Source organism: Trichosurus vulpecula, chromosome 2 (genome assembly GCF_011100635.1).
Source record: "Trichosurus vulpecula isolate mTriVul1 chromosome 2, mTriVul1.pri, whole genome shotgun sequence".
NCBI classification, from domain to species: domain Eukaryota; kingdom Metazoa; phylum Chordata; class Mammalia; order Diprotodontia; family Phalangeridae; genus Trichosurus; species Trichosurus vulpecula.
In genome coordinates, this window is record NC_050574.1 from 154,480,182 (window position 1) to 154,493,509 (window position 13,328).

The 13,328-nt window shown below is 37.8% G+C and overlaps 1 protein-coding gene across 1 annotated transcript in view; it reads right to left on the bottom strand.

Annotated features, from left to right (window-relative positions):
- The window catches only part of CEP57 (centrosomal protein 57), a 63,271-nt gene that overhangs the window by 13,030 nt on the left and 36,913 nt on the right, over positions 1–13,328 (bottom strand). Inside the window, exons 5-6 of the mRNA XM_036744471.1 lie at positions 5,419–5,535; positions 4,746–4,823 (exon numbers count right to left, since the gene is read on the bottom strand). Coding sequence (XP_036600366.1) covers positions 4,746–4,823; positions 5,419–5,535 — 195 coding nt within the window. The remainder of the gene's footprint in view (positions 1–4,745; positions 4,824–5,418; positions 5,536–13,328) is intronic.

The following is a 13,328-nucleotide window of genomic DNA, read 5'->3' on the forward strand; positions in this document are numbered from 1 at the left end:
GTGAGTTAAAACCTCCAAGTCTGGAAGTACTATGCCCTAAGGACAATGAAAGAAGCTGTAGGTGTAACTACAAAAAACTGCAGAGAAACGAAGAAGTCCTTAAGAATGAAGAACAAATGTGGAAATTTTCAAAGTAAAAAGGAAGTATGGTGAAAGGACCTAAATCATTTTTCAACAGGTTAAGAGATACCATCATCCTTCCAGTCACCCAGTCTCACAACCTAGGTGTCATCCTTGACTCTTCTCTCTCATATCCATTCAACTGCCAGATCCTGTTATTTTTACCTTAACCTTTAAGATCTGCAGAGCACTTTATATAATATTAGTAAGATATAATTAATAACATCATTATATATATTATCATACTATCTCATCTGATTCTCACAACACCCCTGACATAAGCATTGTTATGATGTTAGTTTTACAGATGAGGAAACAAGGTGACAGAGGTTATATGACTGGCCTGGGGCCACATAGCCATTAAGTGTTTGAGGCAGAATTTAGTATCAGGTCTTCCTGTCTATGGAACTAGCACTCTATTTACTTTGAAACCTAACTACTGGGTCAGCTAGGTGGCGCAGTGGATAGAGCACCAGCCCTGGAGTCAGGAGGGCTTGAGTTTAAATCTGCCTTCAGACACTTGACATTTACTGTGTGACCCAGGGCAAGTAACTTCACACTGATTGCCTTGCAAAAAACAAACAAAAAAGAAACTTAACTACCTAGGACACCCAAACAATAAGAACATTTGATATTTATATAGCACCTCAAATCACATTATTCTACTGGAATATTAAACAGGGTGAAGTGACAATTTCTTAACAGAAATGATAAAGCAGGCACAGAGGTAAAATGTAGCAATAATGGGGAACACTTCCATTATATGGACATCTGTTGGAGGTTCCTCTCTGCTAAAATCAGAATAGCTAATAAATACTTAACACAGATAATTTTATCCTTCGGAAAGTAGAGGAAAGCACTGGGGAACTGCTATTTGGGAAGTGATTCTGACTGGTAAGGTAAATTGATTTGGTAAAAGAAACAATTAGAAACTTGAGATTTTCTTCTTCTTTTTATAGTCCTGGGATTGATGAAGACTGAGGAAAAAAAAATCAGAAAACGAAAGTGTAGAATTAGAGAAGAACAAATGTCATTATCCTACATGGCCTGACACTAGGATGCTCTGCAGATGAAAAAGAGGGATGGGGGATCCACCCAAGAAGATGGTCTGAACAAATGCAGGTAATTTAGCTCCCATACCCATTTCAACAAACTCCCTCCACCAAACAGACTGAATAATAAAGAAATCCATTAACAAAACAGAGTAATTGACTTCATCTACCCTATAACAAAAAGTCAGCCAGAAGCCCACAGGCTTCAGCCAGGTGCACAGGACCAGCCAGAAAAGGCAAACCAGAGTGCAGCCCCACTGAAGGAGCAGAAATGGATGAAAAACTGATAGCCCACAAGGCTCTGTACTCTGAGGTAGGTATACTACAATTTCCCTGAAAAAGTCTCAGTGTTGTCAGGAACCTTAGAACTGACCCAGATCGATAGGATAAGTGGGTATCTCTGTCCCAAGCCATCTGTCCAGGGCCCCCCTAGAGGGTGAAGTGTTTTGAAAGGCCAATACAGGATGGGGCTAACCCAGAGAGGTAAAGCTCAGTTCAGGAATTGTGATCTCTTCAAAATTACCTGCTGATCTCTTAACTGACAAATATTTTTTCAATCCTTATCATTCTTAACCTTTCTGGATCCTTTGACAGTGTAGCTCACCATCTTCTCCTTGATAATCTCTTCTTTCTGGGTTTTCATGACCTGCTATTTCCTAGTTCCTTCTTTTACTTGTCTGACCACTCTTTCTCGGTCTCCTCTGCTAGATATTCCTGTCCAGGTCATGCTCACTAAGGGTGGCTGTCCTCCAAGGGTTTGTCTTGGGCCTTCTTTTCTTTTCCCTCTAGATATCTCCATATATCAGTTCCTGTGGATCAATTATCATTTCTACACAAATGATTCCCAGATCTATATATACACAACCCTAACCTCTTTCCTTAGCTCTAGTCTTGGGTCACCAAGTGCCTTTTAGACATCTTGAATTGGATATCCCAAAGACATCTCAAACTTAACATGTCCAAAACAGCATTCCTTATTTTTCTGCCCCTAGTGCTCCCCTCTTCCCAAATTTCCATAATGGTATCCTTCCAGTCAACCAGGCCAATTCCGATGTTATCTCTGACCCATTCACTTATTCCACATATCCAATCTCTTGCTAAGTTTTTCCCCTTCTTTCTACTGACATTGCCACCACCCTAGGTGCAGGCCCTCATCATCTTATGCTTGAACTACTGCAATAACTTTCTAATTGGCCTACCTGCCTGATGTCTCCCCAGTCCAATCCATCTGCCACACAGCTGCCAAACTGATTTCCCTAAAGGGCAATTCTGATCATGTCAACCCTTTATAGCTCCAGGGGTTTCCTGTTACTCTGGGATTAAATATAAAATCCTTGGCATTTAAAAACCTTGGTACCTTTCCACTCTTTCTATTTTTTATCCCTTCCCAGTACTCAACAATTCCATAATTCTGTCTTCTTGCTGTTCCTTGCACATGACCCTCCATATCTTCTATATCTGTGTGCCTTTTCACCGATTGTCTCTCATACCTGGAATTCTTTCTCATTACCGCCGCCTCCTGGCTTCAAGACTCAGCTTAAATCTCTCCTTATGCAGGAGGTCTTTTCTTGTTTCCAAATTCCAATGGTGGACACTAAAGGAGAAATTAAAAGGAAAGGGAAAGAACTGGAAACTAAGAGGGGGTGCTCAACAAATGAAGAAGAGCTGAACAAATACAGTAAATGAATATAATGGAATGTTGCTGCCTTGTAGAAAATGATGGAAGACGTTTTCAAAGAATCTTGAGAAAACTTGCATAAGCTGGTGCAAAATCAAGTGATCACAGCTAGGAGAACAATTTATACTATTCACAACAACGTGGTAAAGAAAAACAATTGGAAAGACTTAAGATCTTTGGTCACGGCAATGGTCAAACACGAATCCGGATGATGATGAAACATGCCACCTATCATCCTGACAAAGAGGTGCCTTCTCAAGGTGCATAATGACACATACATTTTCAGACAGGACCCTATCCTAGCTGGGTGGTGCAGTGGGTAAGAGCACTGGGCCTGAAATAAGGAAAATCTGAATTCAAATCTGTGATCCTGGGCGAGTAACTGAGTCGCTTTTTGCTTCAGTTTCCTCCACTGTAAAATGGTGATAACGACAGCACCTACATCACAGAATTGTTGTGAGGATCAAATGAAAAGACATTTGTACAGCTTAGCACGGTGCCTGGCACATCCTAAATGATGAATGAATGCTTGTTTCCTCCCTGCATAGATTTGTTTCATTTACTTGTTAGAAGGGGAAGGGAAGGAGAGATGACAAATGTTTGTGTGGGGAGAAGGTGGGGCAACAATCAACTAGTGATGCCCTTCCAAGAGTCTGTCACTGAAACATTTTAAAAAACGCACAGAACAGAAGGATGCAGAGACAAGCAGAACTGCTTTGAAAGTAACATGTTGAATTTATTATATACTTAAAAACAGCCTACGGTTTCATGTACAATTCTTTTCTGTGTTCTACTGTACTATGTATATGGAAATCCTTTTTTTTTTGGTGTTTAGGTTAGGAATAAAGTTTTTTTTAAATGAGGTGAGGAAAAAAAAAAGGTAGACAACTAAAGTTTCATCTCTGAAATAGATTGAAGATAAATTAACTCTAAGTCACTTGTTCAAGCCCTTTAAGAATTCTGGTACCTCTTGAGAGCTCAACCCCAGATCCAAGTGAACCCAAAAAGACAGCAAGGAGTTGGCTGAGATGGATGAGACAGACTGCTCTTAGGGCCAATTTCTTATGTGAAATCTCATGTGGCCAGCTTTCCTTTGCCCAGAGGTAGATTCTGGCCATGTTCTTAAAAGGCTTGTCAGAAAATTACTCCCTATAAAATTTTTATGGTCTTACGAAGGAGGAAGATAACATTCTAATAGTTCAGACACCTGGGGACAGCAAATCCAAGAAAGGCTGGAAGATGGCCCAAGAAGGGCCTTGGAAAATTCTTTAAAAACTAGAAAATATTCCTAATAAATTCTGTTACTGAAAAAGAGTTTGAAATCTCAGCAACCATCAAGTACATACGTCCAAAAATGTTACTGAGGAAAAGCTTCAAAGACTGGTTGGATGGTATGATTTCCTTTAAAAAACAGTGCCTAAAAAATGATGGCTACCTTATCACTAATTGGTACATTGAAAGGGACAAACCCAAAACAAGGCTGTATTTCAGTAAGAGCTATTTCTAAGTACATGTCAAAGCAGTGTTACAGCATGATTATTAAATTATATCTACCCCTTTGTCAGACAACTGCTGATATTACAAATTAAAAAGCCAACTAATCACTCTTTATGGTCTAATTAGGCTAAAGAAGACCTGAATTTCATACTCTGCCTGTGCACATAACTTTTCCACCACCATCCACATTAGGCTGTTCTTAGTATGTTATGATTCTAGCAATTTCACGTAATGCCTATTATAGGAGACAAACATTTTAGTGTCTTTTAGACAAGCTGTAAGCACTTTTAGGTTAATATGTAAAAGGTAAACATTTTAACATTTAACTGTATGTATATATAATATGATTTTTTTAAACAAAGAAGAGTAGAATCTACTATTTTTTTAATTTTAGATACCTGGGCTGCTTTTTCCTGCATACGTTTTCTTTCCTGTTCTTCTTCACGGAGTTTTGATTCCAGTTCTTGCATTTTTTTCTAGTAATAAGTACAAAAGGTTTAATAATGAAGCAAGAAATTGGATCTCCCTCCTTCTACCCACCAATATTAAAATTTCAATGTACAAAGGTGATACAGATGACCCATTATTATTCAATAGGATGTTTATTTTTGTTTTTTTTAGTAGTAATGGATGAGTTTGCCTTGATTCCTCTATACTTTCTTTATGATCAATGGCAAGCATCTGTGTAAGGGCTGAATAGTGCAGCCTGTGATTAAGAAACAGGATTTTTCTCTGTAAAGGTAAATATAGGGCTGATATAAAGCAAAAGCCTAGGATCTCAGCATTATTGGCAATGAGCAATAATCAAAAAACCCCAAGGAAAATCTTATTTGTTATACTTTTAAGCTATCAACTTTAAAATGTGCTTAAAAAAAAAAAGGTTTCTCTCAATGGTCTTAGAAAGTAAATCTTAAATTAGGGTTACACAATTATTTTTCAATTTTCCTATACCTGAGCATTTCCTTCAATTAAGATCCTTTACATCCCTTTGGCTAGAGAAGAAGAATACTCAGTAATACTTTTTGCAAACAAGGAAATTTTATTTTAATGAATATAAAGTCATGTGCTGACCTCTGCAAGAGCCTGCATGGCAGTAAGTTTGTTATACTCCTGCTCAAGAATATCCAGTTTTTCAAGTTGGTTCTCAACATGCATTTGACCCTGCTGTTGGTCTCTCTCTATTGAATCCTGTAAAAGAATATCAGAAAAACAAAAACCAAATAGAACTGAAAATATGACCATCAAAACACAGAAAGAAAAGTATGTGAATGTTTTATAAAGTACAATGTATATTCATCTTCTTCCAGTTAGCAAAAAGTTAACTATAAATTTCTAATTCAAAAATAATTTTAACTCTAGGTAAACAATCAGTAACAGGATGAAAAATGTGGGCTTCATTTAATGCATTATAGCATAATGGTGAAATGCCATCTTTATTGAAAACCTGTTCCACAGACCAAGGTTATTTCTATGTCCTGACAGGTGGGGCAGGATGAACGGTGCTATGATGTATCTTAAATCAATTATTTAACAAAAAATGGTATAGGACATATGCTTTCAATAGTTTTGCTCCACATAAGTCAATATCTGAAGGACATTTTTGTTTTGGCTATTTATTATTCTTCATGCAACTGTGTTTGAAAGAAATACATAACCTCTTTTTCACGCTAAGTTTTCAGGATGGAGGAAGAAGTTTGAGTGCATGTTTATCTTCTCCCAGCTGGCAAAAAGTTAACTATAAATTTCTACTTCGAAGATTATTTTGACTGTAGGTAAACAACTGGTAACGAGATGAAATATGTGGGCTTCATTTAACACGTTACAGCATAATGGTAGAATGCCATCTTTATATAAAACCTGTTCCATAGGGCAAGGTTATTTCTATGTCCTGATGGATGGGCAAAGATAAAAAGTGCTATGATATATCTTAAATGAATTATTTAACAAAAAATGGTATACAACATATGCTTTCAATAGTTTCTCTACGTAGCAATATCTCAAGGACATTTTTGTTTTGGTTATTTATTATTATTATTATTCATACAACCATATTTGAAAGAAATATATAACCTCTTTTTCATGCTAAGTTTTCAGGATGGAGGAAAAGGTTTGAAAAGATTGCTTCCAAATGAGATTAGATCAATTCAACAAGTATTTACTAAAGTCCTATTATAAGGCAGGCATTGTGCTTATGTATTGGAAGTAGAAATGCAGGACTGATAGTCATTGGCCTCGAGAACCTTACATTCTATAGGAGACATGTTTATGAGGCCAGGCAAGCATGAAATGTACAAAGTAAATACTGAGTAATTTGGACAGAGAGTGCTAACAAATGGGGAAATTAGGAAAGCCTCTCAAGGTGGCAAGTGAGGAGAGAGAATAAGAAATAAGGAGAGAGAGAATTTTGTTTTCAGTTGGTTTTAAGGCGTAGCAAAGTGGAGGAGGGTGAAAAATGGTCCTGAGATGGTCTTTAAGAATCATATTCAAAAAAAGTACTTAAATGTATATACAAATAATGTCCATCTCATATAAACAGGCATTCTTTTAAATGCAATTTGGCAGTCAGTGTGACATAATGGAAAGAACTCTGTATCTGCAATCAGGAGACTCCAGTTCCAGTTCTATTTACTAATCCCGTAAGCTTATATAAGCGATTTTGTCTTTCTAGACCCGAGTTTCCTATGTGTAAAATGAGAAAACAGGTTTAGATAACCTTTCCCTTTAAAATTGTACAATACTTCTAATTAGAAGCCTCATAAAATTTATTAAAACAATATTCTATTTTTTAGGTTGAAATACTTTTATGACTTTCTAAAGCAGAGGTGTCAAACATGTGGCCCACAGCCTGCATGGGGCCCACAATGCTCCCTAGTGCTGCCCAAACCATATTAAAATGTAACTGGGAAATGGTTAACAAAGTAAGTAAAAATACAACAAATATGAAAAGCATTATATTTTAAAACTAAGTCAATAAGGCCCACAGAGATCCTTATGTCCAGTTTAATTACATTTTGAGTTTTATACCACTGCTCCTCAGAGCTATTAGAACAGCTGCTGTCTCACCAATCTGCCTAAAATATTTAGCTTAAAAAACTCAAATTGCTCCATTCTTCAAGTTCCTTCCAGTGGCAACCTGTATTACTTAATAAATTAAATCCAACTTCCTAGAACTAGTCTTAAATCCATTAACCCTACCGTTGCCTTTTCAACTTCATTTCTCATTATTCTCCAGCGAAGCTGGTCTCTACCATGCCATACATATACTACTCCACTCCTACAACTGTGAATCTGATTTGTTCATTTCATTCCTTTCTCTTTGAACACCTTCCTGCTATTAACATAAACTCACTATATAAATCCTATACTTTCTTAAGAGATCTAAAGCAAAGTGTATCCCCATAATATCTCCTTGCACAGGGCTCTAAACACAACTAGCATTTTAGGTACGATGAGTGAATAAGTCTTGAATCCCACAACAGGTGATCCTTCCTCTTATTCTGGATTCCTCAGCACTGTGTAGAATCTGTACTCCACTTCTGTTTATATCTTATGCTGGAATTATTCAAGTATTTCATGTTGATTGTAGTGGTCTGAATATAGACTTTTACCCTCAATTCTGACCCAGATGATTGATATCTGTAGTTTTCTTTTTCTTTGTGCATCTATACCAGTGTTATCTGTGTATATGTAAATAGGTACATCAGAGTATAGGGAACTGATTATGGACAGTCATCCATGTTTACATGTGTCAGAGGAAGTACTTGAACCCAGAGATGTTTTGTAGTCTAAGGATAACACCAGTATCTGAGAGAGAGAGAGAGAGAGAGAGAGAGAGAGAGAGAGAGAGAGAGAGAGAGAGAGAGGGAGAGAGAGAGCGCGCGCGTGAGAACGCGCGAGCGAGCATACTGTCTGGCATATAGCAGGTGACTAATAAATGCTTGTTGAATCTGAATCATGGGGAAACCTATATTTTAGCCAATACAGAATGTCTTCTCTCCCTAAGTTAACCCTTAAGAGAAGTATCCTCAATTTTGGGGGATCATTTATAGGCTCTCTTAGAGAGAATGAGCTTAATGAATAGTTACTGAATGCACATTCCCCCCCCCTTTTTTTTTTGGTAAATTTGGCATATCGTGCACATTGATCTAAATGCATTAAAATGAAAACCAAAACATCTACCACTCTGTGACCTTGACCTAATTAGTTTTGTTTCAAAACATGTGCCTCGCTGGAATTCATGTGAATAGTTTTGTAAGATTGGAAAAATATCTAGCTTCACCATCAACATTTATTGAGCAGGTACCTACAATTACAAGGCACTATGTTATTGGAATAGAAAGAAATATAAAACAAGTCATGGATTAACCACAAAAAATGTAAAATCTATACACACACAAAAGTAAATAACAATATTATTACCTAGATAAGATAGCCAAGGAAAAGAGAGGGCTACTCTGAAAATTAAGTACTTTCTTATGACCATTCAATTTTGGGACAATTATCCAAAACAGGTAATTCTAGTAACACGAAATTGAAAAATTTTTGTACAAACAAAATCAATTAAGTTAGAAGGCATATAGTTAATGGGGATGGGAGGGGGGAACCTTTGCAGCAAGTTCCTTTGATAAAGGTCAGATATTCAAGTTATATGGGGAATTGAAATAAATATATAAGAACAAAAACCATTCTCTAATAGATAAACGGTCAAAGACTCTGAATGGAAATAATCAAATATGAACAGGGAGTTTTTTTCTTTTTTTTTTCCACAGGGAATTTTCAAAATAAGAATTACAAAATTTATCAACCACATGAAAAATGCTCTACATCACAGTAAGAGAATTGCAAACTTAAATAATTCTGAGATTTAACTTTGTACTCATCAGATTGGCAAAAATGACAAAAAAAGGAAAAGATACTTGTTGGAAGAACTGTGGGAGAAACAGGGATGCTAATGTGTTCTTGGTAGATCTGTGGTTCTGCTAATCATTCTGGAAAGCAATTTGGAGTAATAACCCAAAAGTCACTAAACTGTGTATGACCTCTGACACAAAAAGAATACTACTTACTATTTTATTGCAAGCATATCCCCTAAAGGGGTCAAAGGCAGAGGTAAAAGACCCCTAAATACAAAAATATTTATAGAAACATGTTTTGGAGAAGGTAGAGTCAAGATAGTGGTGCAAAAACTAGCAGTTCTTCCTTAGCTCCTTCACTCAATAAAGAGTGCCAGACGAAATTCTGAGCAGGAAAGCCAAGGAAAGTGACAGTGAGTCATTTTTCCAGCATAGGGCAGTTTAGGAAGACAGAAAGAGAGGTCTGCGAATGTTCTAATTGGTGCAGGCCAGGAGTGCAGTGCTGAAGAAACAACAGGAGTAGCAGTATAGTGGCAGAAATATCAGTGGGCTATGTAAGCAGCAACGATGCTGGGGAGCAGCCCAATATCCAAGAAAGGTAAGGGGAATGAATCTTTGGGCAGATCTCAGAGAGCAGAGCAGAGCCCAGAGTGGGCCGTGCCAGGACTAACCAGACGAGGAACCAGGTGGAAGAGGCCATAGGGCTCAGAATCATTGAGCTGTGGCAGTTACCAGACTTCTCAACCCACAAACGCCAAAGACAACAGAGCAGGTTAGCGGGAAAAGCTGCTGGGACAGAGTGAAAGGAGTTTGTGGTTTGGCCACCTCCCTGGGGCGGCAGAGGTGGTGCACCTCTGAGGCTGCTTCCAGAGCTACAGCTGCAGTTGCTTCTGGCCCCGGGCCCACCTGGTGGGAGGAATTAAGCGACGGATTAGAGCAGGAGTGCAAAGCTTGCTTTGCCCTGCCTGGATCTGGGCCACAATCATGGTTGGCGGTTCTTGGGGGAGAAGGAATGCTAGTGTGGCAGAGCTTGCTGTGCAGAAGGAGCTCTGAAAATAGCAGTGCAGCCCCTCAAGCTTGGGACAAAGTGCTTTCTACTCTACGAGCAGTCATACCCTGACAAAAAGCTCAAGGGTCAAGTAGTTGGCTGGGAACATGAACAGGCAGCGAAAACGTCTCAGGTTCAGACTCAGACTTTGGAATCTTTCTTTGGTGACAAAGAAGACCAAAACATACAGCCAGAAGAAGTCAACAAAGTCAAAGAGCCTACATCAAAAGCCTCCAAGAAAAACATGAACTGGTCTCAGGCCATGGAAGAGCTCAAAAGGATTTGGAAAAGCAAGTAAGAGAAGAAGAGGAAAAACTGGGAAGAGAAATAAGAGTGATGCGAGAAAACCATGAAAAACAAGTCATTTATTTGCAAAAGGAGACCCCAAAAAAATACTGAAGAAAATAACACCTTACAAATAGACTAACAAATGGCAAAAGAGCTCCAAAAAGCCAATAAGGAGAAGAATGCCTTGAAAGGCAGAATTAGCCAAATGGAAAAGGAGGTCCAAAAGACCACTGAAGAAAATAATACCTTGAAAATTAGATTGGAGCAAGTGGAAGCTAGTGACTTTATGAGAAATCAAGATATTATAAAACAGAACCAAAGGAATGAAAAAATGGAAGACAATGTGAAATATCTCATTTGAAAAACCACTGACCTGGAAAATAGATCCAGGAGAGATAATTTAAAAATTATTGGACTACTTGAAAGCCATGATCAAAAGAAGAGCCTAGACACCATCTTTCAAGAAATTATCAAGGACAACTGCCCTGATATTCTAGAGCCAGAGGGTAAAATAGAAATTGAAAGAATCCACCCATCACCTCTTGAAAAAGATCGCAAAAAGAAAACTCCTAGGAATATTGTTGCCAAATTCCAGAGTTCCCAGATCAAGGAGAAAATGCTGCAAGTAGCCAGAAAGAAACAATTTGAGTATCGTGGAAACACAATCGGATAACACAAGATGTAGCAGCTTCTACATTAAGGGACTGAAGGGCTTGGAATATGATATCCTGGAGGTCAAAGGAGCTAGGATTAAAACTAAGAATCATCTACCCAGAAAAACTGAGTATCATGCTCCAAGGCAAAATAGGGATTTTCAACAAAAGAGAGGACGTTTAAGCTTTCTCAGTGAAAAGACCACAGCTGAATACAAAATTTGACTTTCAAACACAAGAATCAAGAAAAGCATAAAAAGGTAAACAAGAAAGAGAAATCATAAGGGACTTACTAAAGTTGAACTGTTTTGTTTACATTCCTACGTGGAAAGATGATGTGTGCAATTCATGAGACCTCAGTATTAGGGTAGCTGAAGGGAATACAGATATCTCTATATATATCTATATCTATATCTACATCTAAATATAGAAAGAGGGCAGAGGGTGAGTTGAATATGAAGGGATGACATCTAAAATAATAAAATCAAATTAAGGGATGAGAGAGGAATATATTGAGAGAGGGATAAAGGGAGAGATAGAATGGGGTATATTATCTCACATAATAGCGGCAAGAAAAAGCAGTTCTGTAGGAAGGGAAGAGGGGGCAGGTGAGGGAGAATGAGTGAATCTTGCTCTCGCTGACTTCAGGGAATAACTTACACACTCAATTGGGTATCTTACCCCACAGGAAAGGAAGAGGAATGGGGTAAAAAAAGGGGGGACGATAGAAGGTAGGGCAGATGGGGGAGGAAGTAATCAAAAGCAAATACTTTGGAAAAGGGACAGAGTCAAGGGAGAAAACTGAATAAAGGGGGACAGGATAGGAGGTAGCAAAATATAGTTAGTCTTTCACAACATGAGTATTGGGGAATAATCATACACGTGTGGCCTATGTTGAATTGCTTGCCTTCTTAGGGAGGGTGGGTAGGGAGGGAAGAGGGGAGAGAATTTGGAACTCAAAGCTTTAAAAGCAGATGTTCAAAAAAAATTGTTTCTGCATGTAACTGGGAAATAAGATATACAGGCAATGGGATATAGAAATCTATCTTGCCCTGCAAGAAAGTAAGGGAAAAGGGGATGGGGGCCGGGGAGTGGGGTGACAGAAGGGTGGGCTGACTGGGGAACGGGGTAATCAGAATATATGCCATCTTGGAGTGGGGGGGAGCGTAGGAATGGGGAGAATATTTGTAATTCAAAATCTTGTGGAAATCAATGCTGAAAACTAAAAATATTAAATAAATAATAAAAAAGAATTAATGTTTTGTTTTTTAAAAAATTATATTCAGAAAAGTGTATTTTCAGCAATCTCTAGAGAAAAATCATAGTTTTTGGTGATTATGGGAACCTAACTCTCTATTTCTCATAGGTTCAATTTATTAACATTCATGTTTTTGAGTTTCATACTATTTTCTGGGAACATCATACCTGCAAAAATCGAGGACTTACTATACAAGATAAATAGGAAATAAATGTGAATCAAAACAACCCTGAAGTTTCACCTAACACCCTGAGAGCTATCAAAGATGATAAAAGATAAGAAGAGTTAATGTCAATGGGGTTGTATGAAAATAGGCACATTGCCAGTGGAACCGTGAATCAGTTAAACCACTTTTGAAAGCAATTTGGAATTATGCAAATTTAGTGACTAAAATGTTTATACTCTTCAGAGTTTCCATTACCAGGGTTATAACCCTAGGTGGTCACTGGTGGCAAGAAAATTTCGTATACCCTAAAATATTTATTGTAGTACTTTTTGTGACAACAAACAATATGAAGCAAAGTAGATGCCCATGAATGGTTAAACAAACTGTAGTACATGTAATGGAATATTACTGTGCTGTAAGAAATGATGAATATGATGAACACAGAGAAATCTATACTTACATGAGCTGACACATACAGAGTTAAGTAAGGAGAAACAAGAAACAAATGCAAACAATATAAATAGCAAAAACAAAGAGACACACAAAACTAGCAAAAGTGAATCTTACCAAATTACAGGAACAAACGTCACCCCTTCCCCCACTCAGATTTAGGAAGCTACCTCTCTCCACCCCTTTGAGGAGGTAAGAGATCCACAGGTGTGTAACACTGCATTTTTTTTTTACATATTAATTAGTTTTGCTAGGTTTCTTTTCC